The sequence below is a fragment of the Varroa destructor genome, unplaced genomic scaffold (assembly GCF_002443255.2).
Source record: "Varroa destructor unplaced genomic scaffold, Vdes_3.0 BEIS01000006.1, whole genome shotgun sequence".
Taxonomy (NCBI): Eukaryota; Metazoa; Arthropoda; class Arachnida; order Mesostigmata; family Varroidae; genus Varroa; species Varroa destructor.
Genome location: NW_019211459.1, coordinates 18,539,232 through 18,562,486, shown reverse-complemented (window position 1 = coordinate 18,562,486; position 23,255 = coordinate 18,539,232). Strand labels below are relative to the sequence as shown.

The 23,255-nt window shown below is 44.1% G+C and overlaps 1 protein-coding gene across 3 annotated transcripts in view; it reads left to right on the top strand.

The window, feature by feature from the left end:
* LOC111253100 (zinc finger protein castor homolog 1-like) overlaps nt 1–23,249 on the top strand; it is a 118,051-nt gene extending 94,802 nt beyond the window's left edge. For 2 of the 3 annotated variants that reach the window (XM_022812030.2, XM_086992351.1), the window contains 6 exons: nt 12,431–12,567; nt 16,433–17,285; nt 17,594–17,791; nt 17,885–18,078; nt 18,206–19,820; nt 19,979–23,249. In XM_022812030.2, coding sequence (XP_022667765.1) covers nt 12,431–12,567; nt 16,433–17,285; nt 17,594–17,791; nt 17,885–18,078; nt 18,206–19,820; nt 19,979–20,832 — 3,851 coding nt within the window. In that variant the 3' untranslated portion in view covers nt 20,833–23,249. The remainder of the gene's footprint in view (nt 1–12,430; nt 12,568–16,432; nt 17,286–17,593; nt 17,792–17,884; nt 18,079–18,205; nt 19,821–19,978) is intronic. The other variant, XM_022812032.2, reaches the window with a different exon arrangement.
* The last annotated feature ends 6 nt before the right edge of the window (nt 23,250–23,255 follow it).

Sequence of the window (23,255 nt, the reverse complement as noted above, 5' to 3'; positions counted from 1 at the left end):
ACGCAAGCAACTTTTCGACTTCTTCCTGTTACTGATAGGTCAGTCTGAGTCTGTAACTAGGATCAATGCAGTCGTTAGCTGCGTCGTGGCCAAATAACCTTACTGTTCGTGCTAGGCTTCGTACGTAGGACTCATGTTGACTGTTTGGCCAACAAATCGATTCGGTCGGCAATGACAATAGATTTTTGTCGTCGTCGTAATAGCAGGAGCAGCTAGAGTATTTGCAAGGTAACAGCAAGCAAATACTTCGTCATGCGACGACTTTCCGCGTCTTTCACGCAAAACAGCTGCCTATTTACCTCTGTCTGACTGTAGCCTCGTCTCGACGAGCACTGCCTTTTTGTCTACCAGCCTGCCCTCCCGCGGATCGCAGTCTCGATTTCATCTCAATAGGCTCAATTGTTTTCTCTCGATTTTAATTACGATCAAAGCAGAAAACGTATCGGAGTGCGAATAGATGGACGAATAGCAGTAACGGTCACAGCAAGAGCACCCGAACGCAGTCAAAGATTAAAACAATACACACAGGAAAAGAGACGAACAACATCTCATCGTGATGGGGGAAATTGAAAAAAAGGTCTGCTCTTTAAACGCTCGCGTCACCGACAAGGCTGACGACGACGGCCACAACAACGCGGACGACCTAGTCAGACGATTCAATCATCTGGCGATGCGATACAACGACACAGGAAAAATCGAGACTGACTAAGCCGAGCGCTCGAATCGATAGACGCGACAGCCTTCTTGTCATACGAGTGATGGTAGCAATAATAATGACAAAATAAGCACAAGCTGGCCTATTTGCATCTATACTATTGTGTTAAACCGACCGCCATCCTGACGCGGTGTTCAAACTCAAGCCAAAACCCCTAATGGGTTTACAAACAACAATTTAATCTCATAAATCGGACGCTATATTGGTTTCAGCCGGCCCGTCTCTCCCGCAATCTCATCTAGATTTGAAGGAAATGATGCGTATCGCACGACGTGGGCGCAATGAACGTATCGATTTTTCTACGTGCAGGTGATCGTGCACGAATGTGTATGAGAATAGTATGCAGCGCAGTATTTTGGGGTATTCCTTCACAGACGTCAAACAAAAAAGAATCGCTTCGTGTGTGTGTGTGTGTGTGTGTGTGTGTATGTGTGTGTGTGGCGTGTCTGTCACTCTTCTGTTGTCGCGTACCGACGCAACCGTCTGTCTCTCTATGCGTGCCCAACATGTATTCATGCCGTATTGTCTATTATTAATGTTTATACGTTCAATACAATAACGCGTTCACGTTACAAATCCACGGGGAAACTGCCCATGTCGCCAATCCTGTCGCCGCCACCAGCGCCGCTATGACCACCGAACTGTTATCTGAAGGGTGACGGAATCGAGATAGAAGTTCTTTCGTTTTTTTCCCTACTTCTTTGCGGCGTCGCTTTACGGTTAGTTATCTTTTATGCCGCGGCACAGGAAGTAGCCAAAAAAAGGCTGATCAAATCGTCGTTTTACTGTTATAAACCTACAGTGCGACGGCCAATGTCCGCTCGTGTTTTTGTTTATGTTGTAAGCGTTATTACTATTATTATTATTATTACATGAATGAGAAAATAGCCTGGCAATACGGAACGAGAAAGAGAATGATAGAATCAACAGTTGCTACTTAATTAGATACGGATACGCAGTTATCTCGGCTTCGAACAACGACAAAAGGTACCTCGTTGCAGTTCCACTGCGACATCGGGACCCTTTTCCCTGTTTTGCGTTTCCTAGCATTTAACTCTTCGAAATTCATCCGTTGAACAAACAATTTCTCTATGTATATGCATAGATATCATCCACATGATGGCGCTTGTCGGTTAGTTTTATTATCAATAGGGATTCAATATGAATGAGAGACTAACATAACTTACCCTGAAGTTGCAGTCGAGGCAGTGATAATGCTCACGATAATTGAGGTCCTTGCAGTAATTGTTGCCGCAGTGCTTGGAGCTCGGGTAACGGCGAATATAACGGGAATAATCAAGCGCGGCATTTTTTCCATCTTTTGCTGTAATGGTTACGGAGAACCAAGAAACAAAAAGGTAAAATACCAAATCACATTAGGAAACTTTCAAACAATAGCATTGCACCTGCAATGTTTTACAATTTAAATGATTCGGTAGACTGGCCTTGTGGGCCGTGCGTCGGGAAACCTTCGCACGTAGACGATTCTATTCGTGGTGAGCAGTACCGGTACGAAGTAAACGTTTACTTTCCACTAGAGCACAAATATGAAAAGCTAGTAAGCAATTTGCGTATGGGCCTGCCGAACTTCAACACAATAGGTCCTATTCAGCACTCTCTAGGCTCTTAATAAATAGGAGCATACTCATATTAAAAATGAACAGTGAATTGATCCGTTTTTAATACGCCTTTCCCCCAACGTGAAGATCATGGCGATGAAAACGGTGTTGTGTTATTAGCTATAGCACAACAATGTCTAACAAAATCTAAATTTCCCTGTAATTTCTTCTTATAGTTATTGCTTCGATCTTCTTTACTGTCTTTATGATCCACGTGCTGCGAGCAGGCAAGCTGCTTAAAATGAAATCAAAATCGCGCGCCATACTGCCAAAACAACAACAACAACTGGAACACGTGGCATGTTGTTGTTTATCAGAAGACGATAGCGCTGACAGTTGCTGGATCGTATTGTCTAGCGAACACCGATGAAAAATGATCAATCGTTCAACGATACGCGAGTGTATGATAATGTGACTCCTCGCTATTGGCCCGTTGTTCTTCATTGCATGAAGTTTTACATTGTATCATTTGGGTCATGCTGTGCTACTTGCTACAGATCTGTCTGTTTCAATCTCTCGTTCACCATTGATCATTGAAATACAATGTAGCTTGATTCCGTATTGACTGGTCATTAACACTAGATAGAATTACCACAATCGAAATGAGTCCGATCCGAATCTGGGGAGCGCGTTTTCGAAAAATTGTGCACTGTAGGGAAAAAAATATTCACGTTCGTTTACGATACGACACAATTGTCATAATAAATCAACAGACAGGACCAGTGTTCAGTCCTTTATAGGAAAAAATACGTCGTCGAAATAGTGACATCGGTGCTTTTCTAGGGCGTGCTTCCGCTCGACGCTTTTACACATTACTGGCTGTATTAGGGAGAAAAGTGGCGACCAAAAACCATATTGGAATAATGCGGCACATTTTCAGTGGAGAAGCACCAGCGACAAGTGCTGCTCGACCACAGCAGTTGCCATACAAAACTCTATAGATAGAAAGTCGCAAATAAATGCGGTCGTTCAGTGCCGCAGGCTATGACTGTCCATGTCGCCCGAGGGCACAAGACGATCTGGATGGACGCTGCTTTGGCCTAAACCGTCGAAGGCTCTTAACGATGAGTTGGTACCCGTTGCGCTAGTCATTTCCGAGAGGCAGTTGCGGCGCTGACTCCGGCCTCCGCTGCCAGGTCGGGCGGTTTGTTGCAACGCTCATGTTCTTTTACGAAGTTAGCGTGCTAGCGATTACACACGACAACGGAGAGAGCTAAATCGCATGAATCAAGCAGTCAGCTAAACGACCGCAGGCTCCACAAGGCCCCGCTGCGTTGACATATAGGCAGAAGCATATATGTATATGTATATATATATATATGCGCGCGCGAAATCGGATAGAGAAAAAGAAATCAAAACTAATCATCAGTTGTTTCCACTATTGTCATAGATTCTACTACTACTACCACTATTTGTTATGTCAACGTTTATTATTCTAAGTCATGTTTATTTTCTACAATACAGAGCTAAATTAAGTTACTTAGTTAATTGGCTTGTTGTTTTCGTACAAATCAAAAGCAGTAGATGTACTTTAGGTATACTGCGCTTGTTTTCTACTGAGGGTCACTTTTAAACGTTCCCATGTTGCATATTTAAAGGTCCGGAATCACTCGCTATGGCTAGGCCAGGTAGGAAAGCTTAAACGTTTTCTACTGAATATTCGGCTATTAATTTTTAACTCCTCGATCGCTTGGATTTCCGTTGAATTCCTTTGTTTTTCTAACTGATCCAAAGGACTGGTTCTGTTCGGTATCTTCCATAGGTCAGTTGGTGACGGTTTCAAATTGGAGATCATAGCGTAATTTCATACGCAACCGTTCTTCATTGTGTACGTGTTAAAGACCATCAGAAATCCAAATAACACTGATCATGTTAAGCACGCTAGAGAAAAATGTCGAATTAATTTCGAGTACAAAAATCTGTTTGCCTCCTTTTTCCCTCATACATATGAGTGTCTTTAATCTGTACGTTTGTATGCGCTGTGGGCTGTACATTCAAATGCCCCCGGGTGGTAGCAACTTTAACTGCTAGCAACAGATTTGTACGGGCGCAGTTATCGGGCGGTGGCATTCAAGTATTCCCAGTTTAGCCCATTTTGCAGTTCCCCGATGCGGCATAATTCGATAGGATCCTAAGTAAATACGACGGGTTGCATTTTTACAGTGAAACACAGAAAGAGAACATCAGACAAAAGTACGGTGTGACACAGTAGTTTTATTTAGAGAGCAGAATAATGTTAAAGTAAAAGGGACTTTATCGAGTAACTTAATTCCAGTAGTTCATTTCCAACCTGACAGCTCCAATTTGGTTTCGAGATTGAGATACGAATTGCCTTCTGATTTGCACTCATACAAAGTGGATCTATTTTCGCCGAGACCTTTGAAATTACTCGTAATTTATTGTTTTTTTTTTAGATCAAATACCAATTTAACCGACAAGTGTCTACTCCTACCTCTGAAGTTTGATACCGTGCGCTCGTGCTGGGTGCGCTCATAGAACTCTTCATCAATCATCATCTGGTGACGGAACGAAGAGTGAATCTCGTCAGAGTTCTTCATGCAGCCAAAGCAGCATCGCTAGCCGACCGCCGTTGTGCGAAAAGAAAAAAATTTCTCGTCGCTACTATACATCCATTGAAGAAGACTGCCCATTTAGGCGTTCTATCGTTCACTCATCATCAGATTCATTCATTGATTCATTCTTGAATTAATTATTCTTTCTCTTCGTCAATGCTTACGTAAATGAGCATTTCTGCGTACGACGTAAAGCCACATCAATAACGATGCCATCGTCATTTCATTCATTCACCAGAACAAAAATCAACGAGAATAAACAATAACGATAAAATAGCCAAGACTAAAAAAATCGATTGTCTGTACAAACAACATAAAGTGATGACCGGTTTAGGTAGCCCGCTGACCACGGTCCGTAATAGGCCATAGACGCCCCGTTTTCTTCTTTCACCTTTCGTAGATTTGCGTCTCCTTTACGCTCATCGAAAATGAAACTTCTAGCTGCACTGTCGGCTATCATAGATTTCTTTATCAGCGCGGATAATCACAACGATTTATACCCTGATACTGTATTTTTGTTCATCGTACGGCAAACAATTGAAGATGTTACGAAAGCGCCGGAACAGATCTGTATTGACCAAGGCGGCCACATTATCACGGACACCCGACATCAGCAACAATGGCACCTATGTTAAACTGGAATATGCTAAATTTATTTTACATACCTATAGCTGCATTTTTTTGATGACTCTGTGCCTGCAGAAGGAGTAGGCAATGATGATTTTTTTCTACAGCACAGAGAAGCATTTCTATACTAATTGTAAATACGTTAAATACACGAGTAAGGCACCCGTGCACAAGCGGCTCAAAATACCCTTTTAATTAACTTAGTCCATATCTATGGGCCACTAAGACAACATGTTAAGTGCATCCGGGTTAGTCGCCCCAAGAGATTGTGAAAATATGCAACAAATAGCAATTTAATTCGTCGCTTTTTACCCAGCTTTTTTACGCGGTAAAAAAGGCACATACATGTAAATATACACTAGTATCTCCGCAGTGTTCAATATGCACAGAAAATTACGTTTACATAAGTCACAGACAATATATGCATACTTATTTGCCCAGTATTAGAAATAAAACTCAATGCAATAAGCCCTTTTCTTTTCAACTAAGCTTTGAGTTACGAAGATATTTGACCCATTCAGCGGCCATTGAAACTAGACACTATCACGTCTATCTTAATTTTTCTATTATCTACGAACTATCGTGAACTCGTCAATCGAACGTTTGAATCCCGCTACCGTCCGAACGGCACTAGCGCAACACAGCATCTCAGCTTTAGGTCTTCAGGCTTACTTTAAAGGATGACCCAAACCGCCGGCCATACCATCGGTTAATGAACAAACCTTTCATATATATATTTTTCGTTATGTCTATTTTCACCGTTCGATTTTTCTCTTGTCCGTACTATCGCTATTAGATATAAAGCCATGTAATTGTAGCTTGAATCGTTGCTGTGGAAATCTGCCTCTAGTACGTGCAGCGCGGCGGCCGCTCCGTCGTCGTCGCCGCCGCCGCCGTCGCCGCCGCCGCCGCCATGGCCATAGCTGATTCACTCCCTAATGTACCGCCGTCTGCAACAAACTGATTTGGCAGCTAGACGACGCGATACGATGACGAAAGCGTGCTTCTGCGCTATACCAGCATCATAGTGAAGTGCCGCGGTCAATATTCGTATGTACGTTTTCGATGTACCAGAAGTACCGCGGCCATTCGGTGTACCGTTGCGTACTGATCAACTATATACCACACGACTGCTGGCTCCACACTATCCGCTAAGTTGTACGCTATTCACGTATGACAACAATCGTAGTATGCATCGACACGCAAAAACATACTCACACCCAGCCAAACACAGACAATGATAATTATATGTAATATAATAATAGAATACGCAACGACCATTACATGCAACAATTTAATAGTCCGGACGCGTGGCTAGTTTCCAATAGTTATTGCTGCTATTGTGGTTGTCGTCGTATTATCATAGTAAGTACCAATAATGCTACTTAATGTAGCCGAATTGTTTATCTTATTTTCGCTGTTGCCCGTTTTCCCTCTATCTCTTACGTAGCGTCTGTCCGGCGGCAACAGCACGGCAGCATCCATATCTTGTACCGATGGGGATATTTATGCACAAATATACTAAAAAATAGATCTTTTAGCCGCCAGCATCGAAAACGGATTTCTATTTCGTCCAACATTTTTCAGCTGCTAGATGATGACCGACGACGACGACGACGACGACGACGACAACGACAACGACAACGACAACGACGACGACGACGACGACGACGACGACGACGACGACGACGACGACGACGACGACGACGACGACGACGACGACGACGACGACGACGACGACAACGACAACGACAACGACGACGACGACGACGACGACGAAGACTACGGTTCACGACGGTGGACGACCGTGAACAGCGATCATATACCGTCCAGATCGCTCGCGTCCACCGCGGTCCTATACAAAAAGATCTATTTTTTAGTATATTTGTGCATAAATATCCCCATCGGTACAAGATATGGATGCTGCCGTGCTGTTGCCGCCGGACAGACGCTACGTAAGAGATAGAGGGAAAACGGGCAACAGCGAAAATAAGATAAACAATTCGGCTACATTAAGTAGCATTATTGGTACTTACTATGATAATACGACGACAACCACAATAGCAGCAATAACTATTGGAAACTAGCCACGCGTCCGGACTATTAAATTGTTGCATGTAATGGTCGTTGCGTATTCTATTATTATATTACATATAATTATCATTGTCTGTGTTTGGCTGGGTGTGAGTATGTTTTTGCGTGTCGATGCATACTACGATTGTTGTCATACGTGAATAGCGTACAACTTAGCGGATAGTGTGGAGCCAGCAGTCGTGTGGTATATAGTTGATCAGTACGCAACGGTACACCGAATGGCCGCGGTACTTCTGGTACATCGAAAACGTACATACGAATATTGACCGCGGCACTTCACTATGATGCTGGTATAGCGCAGAAGCACGCTTTCGTCATCGTATCGCGTCGTCTAGCTGCCAAATCAGTTTGTTGCAGACGGCGGTACATTAGGGAGTGAATCAGCTATGGCCATGGCGGCGGCGGCGGCGACGGCGGCGGCGGCGACGACGACGGAGCGGCCGCCGCGCTGCACGTACTAGAGGCAGATTTCCACAGCAACGATTCAAGCTACAATTACATGGCTTTATATCTAATAGCGATAGTACGGACAAGAGAAAAATCGAACGGTGAAAATAGACATAACGAAAAATATATATATGAAAGGTTTGTTCATTAACCGATGGTATGGCCGGCGGTTTGGGTCATCCTTTAAAGTAAGCCTGAAGACCTAAAGCTGAGATGCTGTGTTGCGCTAGTGCCGTTCGGACGGTAGCGGGATTCAAACGTTCGATTGACGAGTTCACGATAGTTCGTAGATAATAGAAAAATTAAGATAGACGTGATAGTGTCTAGTTTCAATGGCCGCTGAATGGGTCAAATATCTTCGTAACTCAAAGCTTAGTTGAAAAGAAAAGGGCTTATTGCATTGAGTTTTATTTCTAATACTGGGCAAATAAGTATGCATATATTGTCTGTGACTTATGTAAACGTAATTTTCTGTGCATATTGAACACTGCGGAGATACTAGTGTATATTTACATGTATGTGCCTTTTTTACCGCGTAAAAAAGCTGGGTAAAAAGCGACGAATTAAATTGCTATTTGTTGCATATTTTCACAATCTCTTGGGGCGACTAACCCGGATGCACTTAACATGTTGTCTTAGTGGCCCATAGATATGGACTAAGTTAATTAAAAGGGTATTTTGAGCCGCTTGTGCACGGGTGCCTTACTCGTGTATTTAACGTATTTACAATTAGTATAGAAATGCTTCTCTGTGCTGTAGAAAAAAATCATCATTGCCTACTCCTTCTGCAGGCACAGAGTCATCAAAAAAATGCAGCTATAGGTATGTAAAATAAATTTAGCATATTCCAGTTTAACATAGGTGCCATTGTTGCTGATGTCGGGTGTCCGTGATAATGTGGCCGCCTTGGTCAATACAGATCTGTTCCGGCGCTTTCGTAACATCTTCAATTGTTTGCCGTACGATGAACAAAAATACAGTATCAGGGTATAAATCGTTGTGATTATCCGCGCTGATAAAGAAATCTATGATAGCCGACAGTGCAGCTAGAAGTTTCATTTTCGATGAGCGTAAAGGAGACGCAAATCTACGAAAGGTGAAAGAAGAAAACGGGGCGTCTATGGCCTATTACGGACCGTGGTCAGCGGGCTACCTAAACCGGTCATCACTTTATGTTGTTTGTACAGACAATCGATTTTTTTAGTCTTGGCTATTTTATCGTTATTGTTTATTCTCGTTGATTTTTGTTCTGGTGAATGAATGAAATGACGATGGCATCGTTATTGATGTGGCTTTACGTCGTACGCAGAAATGCTCATTTACGTAAGCATTGACGAAGAGAAAGAATAATTAATTCAAGAATGAATCAATGAATGAATCTGATGATGAGTGAACGATAGAACGCCTAAATGGGCAGTCTTCTTCAATGGATGTATAGTAGCGACGAGAAATTTTTTTCTTTTCGCACAACGGCGGTCGGCTAGCGATGCTGCTTTGGCTGCATGAAGAACTCTGACGAGATTCACTCTTCGTTCCGTCACCAGATGATGATTGATGAAGAGTTCTATGAGCGCACCCAGCACGAGCGCACGGTATCAAACTTCAGAGGTAGGAGTAGACACTTGTCGGTTAAATTGGTATTTGATCTAAAAAAAAAACAATAAATTACGAGTAATTTCAAAGGTCTCGGCGAAAATAGATCCACTTTGTATGAGTGCAAATCAGAAGGCAATTCGTATCTCAATCTCGAAACCAAATTGGAGCTGTCAGGTTGGAAATGAACTACTGGAATTAAGTTACTCGATAAAGTCCCTTTTACTTTAACATTATTCTGCTCTCTAAATAAAACTACTGTGTCACACCGTACTTTTGTCTGATGTTCTCTTTCTGTGTTTCACTGTAAAAATGCAACCCGTCGTATTTACTTAGGATCCTATCGAATTATGCCGCATCGGGGAACTGCAAAATGGGCTAAACTGGGAATACTTGAATGCCACCGCCCGATAACTGCGCCCGTACAAATCTGTTGCTAGCAGTTAAAGTTGCTACCACCCGGGGGCATTTGAATGTACAGCCCACAGCGCATACAAACGTACAGATTAAAGACACTCATATGTATGAGGGAAAAAGGAGGCAAACAGATTTTTGTACTCGAAATTAATTCGACATTTTTCTCTAGCGTGCTTAACATGATCAGTGTTATTTGGATTTCTGATGGTCTTTAACACGTACACAATGAAGAACGGTTGCGTATGAAATTACGCTATGATCTCCAATTTGAAACCGTCACCAACTGACCTATGGAAGATACCGAACAGAACCAGTCCTTTGGATCAGTTAGAAAAACAAAGGAATTCAACGGAAATCCAAGCGATCGAGGAGTTAAAAATTAATAGCCGAATATTCAGTAGAAAACGTTTAAGCTTTCCTACCTGGCCTAGCCATAGCGAGTGATTCCGGACCTTTAAATATGCAACATGGGAACGTTTAAAAGTGACCCTCAGTAGAAAACAAGCGCAGTATACCTAAAGTACATCTACTGCTTTTGATTTGTACGAAAACAACAAACCAATTAACTAAGTAACTTAATTTAGCTCTGTATTGTAGAAAATAAACATGACTTAGAATAATAAACGTTGACATAACAAATAGTGGTAGTAGTAGTAGAATCTATGACAATAGTGGAAACAACTGATGATTAGTTTTGATTTCTTTTTCTCTATCCGATTTCGCGCGCGCATATATATATATATACATATACATATATGCTTCTGCCTATATGTCAACGCAGCGGGGCCTTGTGGAGCCTGCGGTCGTTTAGCTGACTGCTTGATTCATGCGATTTAGCTCTCTCCGTTGTCGTGTGTAATCGCTAGCACGCTAACTTCGTAAAAGAACATGAGCGTTGCAACAAACCGCCCGACCTGGCAGCGGAGGCCGGAGTCAGCGCCGCAACTGCCTCTCGGAAATGACTAGCGCAACGGGTACCAACTCATCGTTAAGAGCCTTCGACGGTTTAGGCCAAAGCAGCGTCCATCCAGATCGTCTTGTGCCCTCGGGCGACATGGACAGTCATAGCCTGCGGCACTGAACGACCGCATTTATTTGCGACTTTCTATCTATAGAGTTTTGTATGGCAACTGCTGTGGTCGAGCAGCACTTGTCGCTGGTGCTTCTCCACTGAAAATGTGCCGCATTATTCCAATATGGTTTTTGGTCGCCACTTTTCTCCCTAATACAGCCAGTAATGTGTAAAAGCGTCGAGCGGAAGCACGCCCTAGAAAAGCACCGATGTCACTATTTCGACGACGTATTTTTTCCTATAAAGGACTGAACACTGGTCCTGTCTGTTGATTTATTATGACAATTGTGTCGTATCGTAAACGAACGTGAATATTTTTTTCCCTACAGTGCACAATTTTTCGAAAACGCGCTCCCCAGATTCGGATCGGACTCATTTCGATTGTGGTAATTCTATCTAGTGTTAATGACCAGTCAATACGGAATCAAGCTACATTGTATTTCAATGATCAATGGTGAACGAGAGATTGAAACAGACAGATCTGTAGCAAGTAGCACAGCATGACCCAAATGATACAATGTAAAACTTCATGCAATGAAGAACAACGGGCCAATAGCGAGGAGTCACATTATCATACACTCGCGTATCGTTGAACGATTGATCATTTTTCATCGGTGTTCGCTAGACAATACGATCCAGCAACTGTCAGCGCTATCGTCTTCTGATAAACAACAACATGCCACGTGTTCCAGTTGTTGTTGTTGTTTTGGCAGTATGGCGCGCGATTTTGATTTCATTTTAAGCAGCTTGCCTGCTCGCAGCACGTGGATCATAAAGACAGTAAAGAAGATCGAAGCAATAACTATAAGAAGAAATTACAGGGAAATTTAGATTTTGTTAGACATTGTTGTGCTATAGCTAATAACACAACACCGTTTTCATCGCCATGATCTTCACGTTGGGGGAAAGGCGTATTAAAAACGGATCAATTCACTGTTCATTTTTAATATGAGTATGCTCCTATTTATTAAGAGCCTAGAGAGTGCTGAATAGGACCTATTGTGTTGAAGTTCGGCAGGCCCATACGCAAATTGCTTACTAGCTTTTCATATTTGTGCTCTAGTGGAAAGTAAACGTTTACTTCGTACCGGTACTGCTCACCACGAATAGAATCGTCTACGTGCGAAGGTTTCCCGACGCACGGCCCACAAGGCCAGTCTACCGAATCATTTAAATTGTAAAACATTGCAGGTGCAATGCTATTGTTTGAAAGTTTCCTAATGTGATTTGGTATTTTACCTTTTTGTTTCTTGGTTCTCCGTAACCATTACAGCAAAAGATGGAAAAAATGCCGCGCTTGATTATTCCCGTTATATTCGCCGTTACCCGAGCTCCAAGCACTGCGGCAACAATTACTGCAAGGACCTCAATTATCGTGAGCATTATCACTGCCTCGACTGCAACTTCAGGGTAAGTTATGTTAGTCTCTCATTCATATTGAATCCCTATTGATAATAAAACTAACCGACAAGCGCCATCATGTGGATGATATCTATGCATATACATAGAGAAATTGTTTGTTCAACGGATGAATTTCGAAGAGTTAAATGCTAGGAAACGCAAAACAGGGAAAAGGGTCCCGATGTCGCAGTGGAACTGCAACGAGGTACCTTTTGTCGTTGTTCGAAGCCGAGATAACTGCGTATCCGTATCTAATTAAGTAGCAACTGTTGATTCTATCATTCTCTTTCTCGTTCCGTATTGCCAGGCTATTTTCTCATTCATGTAATAATAATAATAATAGTAATAACGCTTACAACATAAACAAAAACACGAGCGGACATTGGCCGTCGCACTGTAGGTTTATAACAGTAAAACGACGATTTGATCAGCCTTTTTTTGGCTACTTCCTGTGCCGCGGCATAAAAGATAACTAACCGTAAAGCGACGCCGCAAAGAAGTAGGGAAAAAAACGAAAGAACTTCTATCTCGATTCCGTCACCCTTCAGATAACAGTTCGGTGGTCATAGCGGCGCTGGTGGCGGCGACAGGATTGGCGACATGGGCAGTTTCCCCGTGGATTTGTAACGTGAACGCGTTATTGTATTGAACGTATAAACATTAATAATAGACAATACGGCATGAATACATGTTGGGCACGCATAGAGAGACAGACGGTTGCGTCGGTACGCGACAACAGAAGAGTGACAGACACGCCACACACACACATACACACACACACACACACACACACACACGAAGCGATTCTTTTTTGTTTGACGTCTGTGAAGGAATACCCCAAAATACTGCGCTGCATACTATTCTCATACACATTCGTGCACGATCACCTGCACGTAGAAAAATCGATACGTTCATTGCGCCCACGTCGTGCGATACGCATCATTTCCTTCAAATCTAGATGAGATTGCGGGAGAGACGGGCCGGCTGAAACCAATATAGCGTCCGATTTATGAGATTAAATTGTTGTTTGTAAACCCATTAGGGGTTTTGGCTTGAGTTTGAACACCGCGTCAGGATGGCGGTCGGTTTAACACAATAGTATAGATGCAAATAGGCCAGCTTGTGCTTATTTTGTCATTATTATTGCTACCATCACTCGTATGACAAGAAGGCTGTCGCGTCTATCGATTCGAGCGCTCGGCTTAGTCAGTCTCGATTTTTCCTGTGTCGTTGTATCGCATCGCCAGATGATTGAATCGTCTGACTAGGTCGTCCGCGTTGTTGTGGCCGTCGTCGTCAGCCTTGTCGGTGACGCGAGCGTTTAAAGAGCAGACCTTTTTTTCAATTTCCCCCATCACGATGAGATGTTGTTCGTCTCTTTTCCTGTGTGTATTGTTTTAATCTTTGACTGCGTTCGGGTGCTCTTGCTGTGACCGTTACTGCTATTCGTCCATCTATTCGCACTCCGATACGTTTTCTGCTTTGATCGTAATTAAAATCGAGAGAAAACAATTGAGCCTATTGAGATGAAATCGAGACTGCGATCCGCGGGAGGGCAGGCTGGTAGACAAAAAGGCAGTGCTCGTCGAGACGAGGCTACAGTCAGACAGAGGTAAATAGGCAGCTGTTTTGCGTGAAAGACGCGGAAAGTCGTCGCATGACGAAGTATTTGCTTGCTGTTACCTTGCAAATACTCTAGCTGCTCCTGCTATTACGACGACGACAAAAATCTATTGTCATTGCCGACCGAATCGATTTGTTGGCCAAACAGTCAACATGAGTCCTACGTACGAAGCCTAGCACGAACAGTAAGGTTATTTGGCCACGACGCAGCTAACGACTGCATTGATCCTAGTTACAGACTCAGACTGACCTATCAGTAACAGGAAGAAGTCGAAAAGTTGCTTGCGTTAAACCAGCGTTATGGCGGTAATGCCGATAGAGCGGCGGGTTTGGCTGCTGGCGGACGTAAGGACGGATCGAGGTGCTGATCGGGGAGTCTCGTCCACTTGCGTTCATGCCACTTTGCCGTTTCGGTCCTGCAATAGATATCGAGCTGCTTAACGCTTGCAAAGCGATGACATTTGAAAACTATTCAGAACTCTCAGAACGAAGAAGACGAAAACAACAACGACAGTAACAGTAGAAGCTTGTAGATCATAGTAGTTCCTAGAACGATGGCAGTAAACAGGGACTGTCTGCTGTCGAGCTAAGACCAACGTCTGCGAAATAGCTCACACAGTTTGTGTGTCTCTATAGTATATGACAATGGGCCGTTATGTTTCTAATCTAACTAAATGTAAAATTTCAATATGGGCTTAATATTCGACGCAGCTTTCGTGTACATATCTACAAGTTAACTTGCGCACGTGTGATGCCTTACTGATCTGATGTCTTAGCTATGCAACGAATACTAATACTATAGCAGAGACAACAGTCGTTCTATGTACACTATAGGAGTCTTATACGTCTGCCGCCCGCCTGATGTTGATCAGACATTTACCTCATTCACCTGAAGCCCGACAGCTGTATACGTTAAGAAGCGTTAACTGTGAGCGTCTCGAATTCTCGCCCAGAGCGCACGGGGTCGGACGTATCGAAATCTACTAGACACGATAAATGCACACATGAATAAGCGTGTGCGTACGATAGGGAATATACGTTATGACATAATTTCTGTATCAGCACCCAACGTGTATCAAAAATAATTTTTTAAGCCATTTTAATTAACTTTCGAGCTTTCTAAGTCTAAACCCTGTTGAGGGTCTTCCGGTTTGTCTCAGTAAAAACTTTTTTGGAAATTGCGCAAAAACTAGCTATAACATAACGCTTCGATTCCGGGCAAAAAAATTAGCTTTTAAACTAGGTGGGGTTCTCTCCACCGCTGGATGGAATAAGAGCTGATCTTAGCCTTCATCCTGAAACCGACATGTCCGCCATGACGAGCTTCCTGTTTTGTCCCAGATAGAATTGTTTTTTTTTTAGTAGCAGAAGTAGTGGATGAACGACAAACGGCCCATCAGAGGTTTTCTCAGTTCGAATGAGCCAACCTGTACAGTTTTTTTTTATTTTTTTTTTTTGGAAACAAGTCCTTGGAACCGCGCATTTTTATGTAGAGCATTAAGGAATTTTTCCCATTAGGAGTCTAACCTGGACTCATCAGGCATTTCTTCAACAGTCTCATGAAACCCCATGCCAACCATGCATGCAGCCATTGATCTATAATAATAATACTTTATCCTCTCTAATTTTTTAATTTTCTGATTATAGTAACCATGTTTACCGACGCACTCAACGAGATGCACGTCAGTTACTCGGACCGTGGTACTCTCTCAAGCACTCGGACCGGAAGTGCATATATATATATATATATATATATATATATGCACTTCTTCGAACTCACTCACCCCGTATCAGGGTTTCGTTAAAAAATAATCTATTCAATCGGCTATGACGGACAATGGCGTATGTTTGCTAAACGTTGAGTAGAAATCCTGTACATTCTATTCTACTTACACGTTTCAGGGTAAATCGTGCCTCCACGAGAAAGCACAAAAAGGCAATGAAATTGATAGGATCGTAGTTCTTATAGGATGATATCAGTTGTCGTAGTAGTGCAGTGTGTAACGTGTTTGCCCGCAAAACCTAGGAATATCGACGTGTGATAATTTAGGTTTGAATTCGGGCGTAGACACGCACGCGCGTGTCGTGCTAGGGGCCTGCCATCTGAAGTAATGTCTAACGGGTTGAGTACTAGATGCAGGACGCGAAAAAGGATATCTGGTAATACTTAGTTGCTCACTTTATCTCTTGTAGCATGATATAAACACAGAGGAGTTTCATGCATTATTTGTGTATATCCCTCTCTTCGCAGGTGTTCGTGAAGAAGGAAGAGATGGTTCGTCATTTCAAATGGCATAAGAAACGGGACGAAAGTCTTCAGTACGGATTTCTACGCTACTCACCATCAGACGATTGTTCTGTGAAGTTTCCTGATTGTGTCCACAACAGAAAACAGACCCATTACCATTGCATGCACGACAAATGTGACAAGTGCTATATTTCAACATCGGACGTGCAGATGCACTCAAACTACCATCGCAAAGATATCGCCATTATTCAAGAAGGATTTCAGCGATTCCGCGCTACCGAGTGCTGCGAAACGCCAGCATGCGCGTTCTACGGCCAACGGACGACACACTTCCATTGTATCCGTGACAACTGTTCGACGACGTTCAAAAATAAGGCTGATATCGAAAAGCATAAGACGTACCACATCAAGGACGAACAGCTAGCCAAAGATGGATTTAGAAAGTTTCTTAAGCACGAAGCATGCGTGTTCGCTGGCTGTCGATTCCACCTTGTATGCAATCACATTCATTGCATCCGACCCGGCTGCAATTACGTACTGCAGAGTTCTGGCCAACTGTATTCTCACAAGCGGAAACATGAGCGACAGGATAGCGAACTCGCTTATCGGAAAATCAAGATGGCGCAAGTCCAACAGCAGGGTGGGATGTTGTCACCAGGGGAAGCTGCGGCGGCCGCGTTAGCAGCTGCGATGCCCCCGGGGGCGATCCTGGGTGTCCCTGGTGACCTGAAGGCACCAGATTCTCCTCCCGGAGTTTCACAACAAGCACTTCAGTCGCGGTCTGGCACTCCCGGAAGTAACGGACATAACACGAGCTATACCCCAGTTGATACTAGCACGCCGAAGAGCCAGCTTGGTAAGCGGCAATCATTATTTATTAGAAGCCCTGCTGTATATAATGAGGTGTCGATTTACTAACTGCTTATAATGTTATATGCCGCTATTAATTATATCTAGCAATTGGCACCCCTACTCTACTAGACATTACATTAGAGAAAGCAAATTGCGTGTCAACTTTTTTGTAACTGAACAAAACCCGTTTCAGAAAGGCTTTTACAGAACAGTTCGTGTTAAGTGCTTGCCTTAATTATAATGAAGTCTACAGAGACTGTTGGGAAAAATCGGGCTTTTTAACTAATGGGGCTTCCCCTTTATCGATCGTAGGCTATGGGAAGAGTAGTTCGAGTATCTTCGGCTCGATAGCTTCAGCCAATAGCTTGATACCTGTGGATGACGAGGACCGGATGCCGATCCTTGCGGATGATGATACGTGGACCCGCTTCATGAACCGTTATCCCGTTGGCGATGTGTGCAAGGCCGATTGCGATCTCATGTACCGCGAGCACTACCATTGTATTACAGGTACGCGCATGTGCCAAACAAAAGCAGTGTAATTTACACTGAGAATGCCATTTGACATTTTATAAATATCTGATTGGTTTTTTCGCGTTTTAGACAACTGTACAGCTGTTATCCAGGCAGGGCCGAACGGCGAATCCCGCGAAGCCAATGAGCATGCAGCAAGCCATGAATATCAGGATCGCATTACGCAATCTTTTTTTCATACCGTGGGCAAAAGCATCGAGGCTGATTGTACTAAGGATTTTTGCCCATACTACCTCCGAGAGAAACACTACCATTGTATTTGGGTAAGCATAGTATTTTCTACTAACTGGCTATAATAGTGTTAACAGGTCCAGTTTCAGGCGCACGCTTTTAAAAACAGTGCAGTATTGGTCACAAGTACCGACGTTTGCGTTCGCTCTGATATTGCAGCCGGGTTGTAAGGACATCGTGAGCAGCAGTGACCCGCCATTCAAGCGGCTCGAACATTTCAAGTTCCATGACCTCAACGACAAAAATGCCAAACCAACCAAAGAGGAATTATTAGCACGGACCCCGTGCGCCGTAACAGGCGATGGCAATGTCAACTTTCCAAAGAAGCGGGGTCGACCCGCTAAGCTCGATTCACCTAAGGTAGCCGCTGTAACCGGAGGTACCAGCAGCCCCCTTGCCACACCGGTGGGGAGTGCCACAACGATCGCACCGGTTACGCCCCTGAATGGACAACTCGCTGCACAACTTCAGAATACGATGCGCCTTTTGGCTGAAGGCCAGCAACATCAGCAGCAGCAGCAGCAGCAGCACCAGCAGCAGCACCAGCAACAACAACAGCAACAAGTGCACATGCAGGCAAATGCAGATGACTCTCTGGGCTGTATACCCCGTTCGCTCGACGACTCCCTTCTTTCTGGTCAAGCAGATGGCGGCGCTCTCTGTTCAGTAGAAGGCTTCGACGTATTCCGCTTGGGCGGACCATGCCCTGACGAGCTCTGCGCGTTCTCGGAATGCGACCGCCATTTCCACTGCACAGTACCACGATGCCATTATGCGACCAACCGAGAAGATATTCTCGAGCTGCACTCGAAAGATTTTCATGACAGCATAGATATTGGCGAAACTTACGAGTTCTACGACCGTAGCGTGGACTGCCGTCGACAGAACTGCGAAAGCAATCGACGCAGTAGGCATTTCCACTGTACTCGTGATGGTTGCGATTTCTCGTTCGTGCGCGTCTCAGCCATCAGTGCACACGACGCAACGCACGCCTCCCAGGCGCAGACAATAGCACATCACTCGGCGGCATCGTTGGTTACTGGCACAGGTTCTCCATCCCCGGGGGCGCCACTTACACCGGTGACGCCGGTAAAGTGTGAGCCAACCGTTGGCGAACTATCGGCCAGCCAGGCTACCTTGTCGTCCCCTGAAGACCAAAGAAACGCCAACTCGTCACCGTTCTCGAAGAAGACATCCGATGGTGAAGAATCGAAGTTAACAGCCGCAAGCAGCAGTCCCGATCAGTCGCCGCAGGCTGGCTCCATTGGTGGAGGAAGTAGTGGTGGGGCAGGCGCTGGACTAGCTGGCATGGTCAAATCGGCTGGCATTTTCTTTCCACTGTCGGCTCTCCACAAAGAAGCAACCCTCCTCAAGGAGGAGCCGCCGAGTCCTTTGAGCAGTACTGGAGCACCAGATCAGGCCGCAGCACTCGCGTTGCAGCAGCAGTTAAGCGGACTGCTACGTACGCCCGAATCAGGAGATGCCAGTAGCATCCTTCAGAGTCCTCGCTTTGCCGGATCTGTGTGCCTTTCAGGTGCACCCCTTTTCTGGGGCTTGAGTGGATCCCCTCAGGCCACCGCCGCAGCCGCTCAAGGCTATATGCACGGTATGCTTTCACTAGGTGATCTCAGCCAGGCAGCCAGTCCATTGGTCGCCATTGCCGCGAGCAACCTTCAACAGCAGCAACAGCTGCCAACTGAATTGCAACTCCATCACCAATTGGCTAACTCTGCCCAATCACCGCTGGCTGGCACAAACCCCGAGTTCCTCTACGGTACGTATTGATTTCTGACCTGTGATTTACGAACTTTGCATTAGGTGTTTCTATGATTCTTCTGCCGATCAACTTCAGGCTCAAAACAAAATAGAAACCTCGTTTTGACTAGCAAACTGTAACTTAAATTGCCCCCGCTAATTCACGTTTTCTTTCAGGTGTCGCAGGCGGTGTCGGAAACGTCTCTGCTGCTCTCGGAGAGAAACGAACCTTCCCCTTCAATAGCTGCGCAATCCCAAGTCCTCCGGGGAGTGTCGCGACCGGAGGAGCCAAACGTCCTCGGTCCAATCCATCTGCCGCAAGGCCAGAACGTCCCGAAGAGCCTGTTCCCCCCGGCTATGCTAAGTTCCGCTTTAACGAGGACTGCCGCCACGACGGGTGCAACTATCGGGAGCACCAAACACACTTCCACTGCGAGCGTATGGATTGTGGCTATTCATTCTGCGACAAGACTCGCTTCTCGCAGCACTCCGCCCGCCATGACCGCTTGGACAGTGTTATGGGCAGCGATTTTCGCCAGTTTAGAGCGGGCGTATCCTGCGGCCGGCAGGACTGCACATTTGGGTTGGCAACGCAAGCGAAAGTGCCTGGCGCCGCAAAGGCATCGCACTACCATTGCAGCAAGTGCGATTTCGTCTGCTCGGATACTAACAAAGTGGCTGCACATCGGAAGCAACATGCCAAGTTGGACTCTGTCGCAGCAGCGGGATTCGAAAAGTTTGGTCCTCCTGGATCAGGCTCGCGGGATTGCCCCGTCGAAGGATGTGCCCACGCCAAGCAGACACATTACCACTGTCTTATCTGTCGACATTGTGTTCTCGGACTGGCCCAGATGTCTGCACATAAATATAAACATCTCGATGAACAACAGTCAGGGGCGACTAGCCCAGACCACGATCACGGATCCGGCTTGACGTCAGATCAACTGTCTTCGCTCACAACGGCTGCCGCGGCCGATGCCGTTATAACAGTTGGAGCACAACAGCCGTCGCCGGCCACAACGGCGGTCTAAGGCGAAGAGTTTTGGCTTAGAAGTGATTTTCCAACCTCCGCACGCCTTTGGCGCTCGAGTACACAGTTGGTGTCTGAAGGTGTAAAGAAGTTCCTGGTAAAAGCCGATTGTAGAAGGGCCTTGCGTCCGCCTGTGACTGTGTACAGCGGTGTGCTTATGAAACAGCAACGAACCAAAGCCATGGACAAAACGCAAACATTGTAAGTGCAATCAAATCCGCAAGCAAAAATGCTTAGTATAACGGATTCCAATAAATTGTATGCTGAATAGTCTCTAATGAGCAACTTGTCAGGAAACCCTTTGAGTAATGACTTTATCTAAAAAAGGGATAAAGAGGAACAGATCTGACTTCTCCTTGAAGGAGTGCTGAATTAAGAATGTGGCAAGCCAGCATTATGTCACCGATCATATGATGTAGACGAGTCCATTATATTTGTACCGCCAAGCAATGTCTCTAGATTATCAGGCAACAAACATGTGAAGCTTCGTAGAAGCTGCACACAACATATAAATAGAATCACGCTGGTGATCATATATATATATATTAATTACTCTATTGTGCTTCAACGGCTGTCATTCAGGGGCAAATGAATACGCTGTATATATCGAACAAGCATATTCGAAATGTCTTGCCTTTAGATGCCTGTCGAAAAAAAGCTAAGCGAAGGGCAAGCTTTGAGAACACACGAAGATAATACCATTATTATTAACAAATGTTACTACATCATATTCCTTAAGAAATAAGCGCAAATTATATGAAAAAACGCAGCCGAACTACAATGTTTAAAGGAAGTTAGAGATCTTTTCTTAACGTAACGGTAAGAATGATATGGCACGTATGGTATGATAGGCCATTTTATGTGCTGCCTGTAGTTATACCTGATGGCCTACGGACCACTAAGGGCTATAAGAAAAGAATAACTATTAATATATGAAATAGCATAATCGAATCCGGACAGTGAACAGGTCCTTCTCAGAATATTGCCGACTTTGCTGTATACAGAGAAAATTGGGAAACCGATTTGCTATCAGTCGTAGCAGGCAATCCTTTCCCTTTTCACTATTCTAATTGTCTGCCCGATAATAAGTCCTTGGTCAACCGGTGTAATTGCGGGACGATTGCACATCTGTGAGCAGCTTTTAGGCAAAGGGATGCTGAGTCCGACAACTTTTTTCTTTGAACTTCTTTCGCTTAAGCGACAACTGGCACAAAGTGTCCGGGAACTATACAGCTAAGAGCCCCCGCATCTATCTCGCTTCCATATTGATAACAGTGATGATAAATGTATCACAGTAATTATTAAGAAAAAATAATCATATGTTGAGTAATTATTATATATTGCGATGTATTAGTACTTATTACAAGTCGGCAGCGTTATTTAGGTGTACCTCTTGAGCGTTTCAAAGATGCGAAAAGAACAAAAAAAAAAACAACGAATGTCTACGTCCGACATAATGCGTTGAAGTGAAGACCGTAAAAAACTTGCGCCGGTTGAAATACTTAACCCATATGTTCCAGAATAAAAAACAATGGTCTGCTCAAGCAGACTAAGTATTCTCGTCTGCTAAAGCAGACTACAGCCTCGCGTCTGCATAGCAGACGCTACTTGTCATTAAAAGTGACTACATAAAATGACGCTGCAAATAATATCTCGTTCGATGGTGTGAATGTATGAGTGACCAAATCATTGGGGCAGAGGTATACTGGGCGTGTGTATGTATCCAATCGGAACCGAAAATTACTCTTGCTGCTAGAAAGCCCGAAAAGTTCGCGGCAACGAAAATGAAAAATAAAAACAGAAGCGAGAGAGTGATACGTAAGAGGAATGGAGAGACAATTAAAGAAAACAAAGAAGCTTTCAAAAAAGCTCGGTGTACATTTGAAAAGCAAGACGATAGAAGTCTTCTAATGGAATTATCCTGTGTGACATCGCAGATGACAGCGTGGGCTTTATACAGAAACATAATAGGAAACGATATGTTAATAGTACGAAATGAGAGTAACTCCAGGGAACGAGCTACAGTATGAATTAGGTAGTTACTTACGCATAGATTACAAAATCTTATCGTTAGGGAAATGACGCCACGGATATTACTGAGAATTTAACGTAGCTTTTCAATCTCTCCGTCGTGATGGGTATTATAATTGATTTACTTCAAGCCTACGTTGCGCACAACATGAAATTTGTATTTGTCCGGAAGAACTCCGGATAAGGATACACCAATAAAATTCACGAGGAAAACTATGAATGGGAATAACATTATAGTAGTAACGGTGATCGGCGTAGTCAAGTCCCTCCTTCGAATCCTCTAACCTTATATATATATATATATATATATATATATATATATATATATAAATATATGGTAGTGCTTAGAGCACTCTAAATATTATTACGAAGATAATAATTCTTGTATTACAA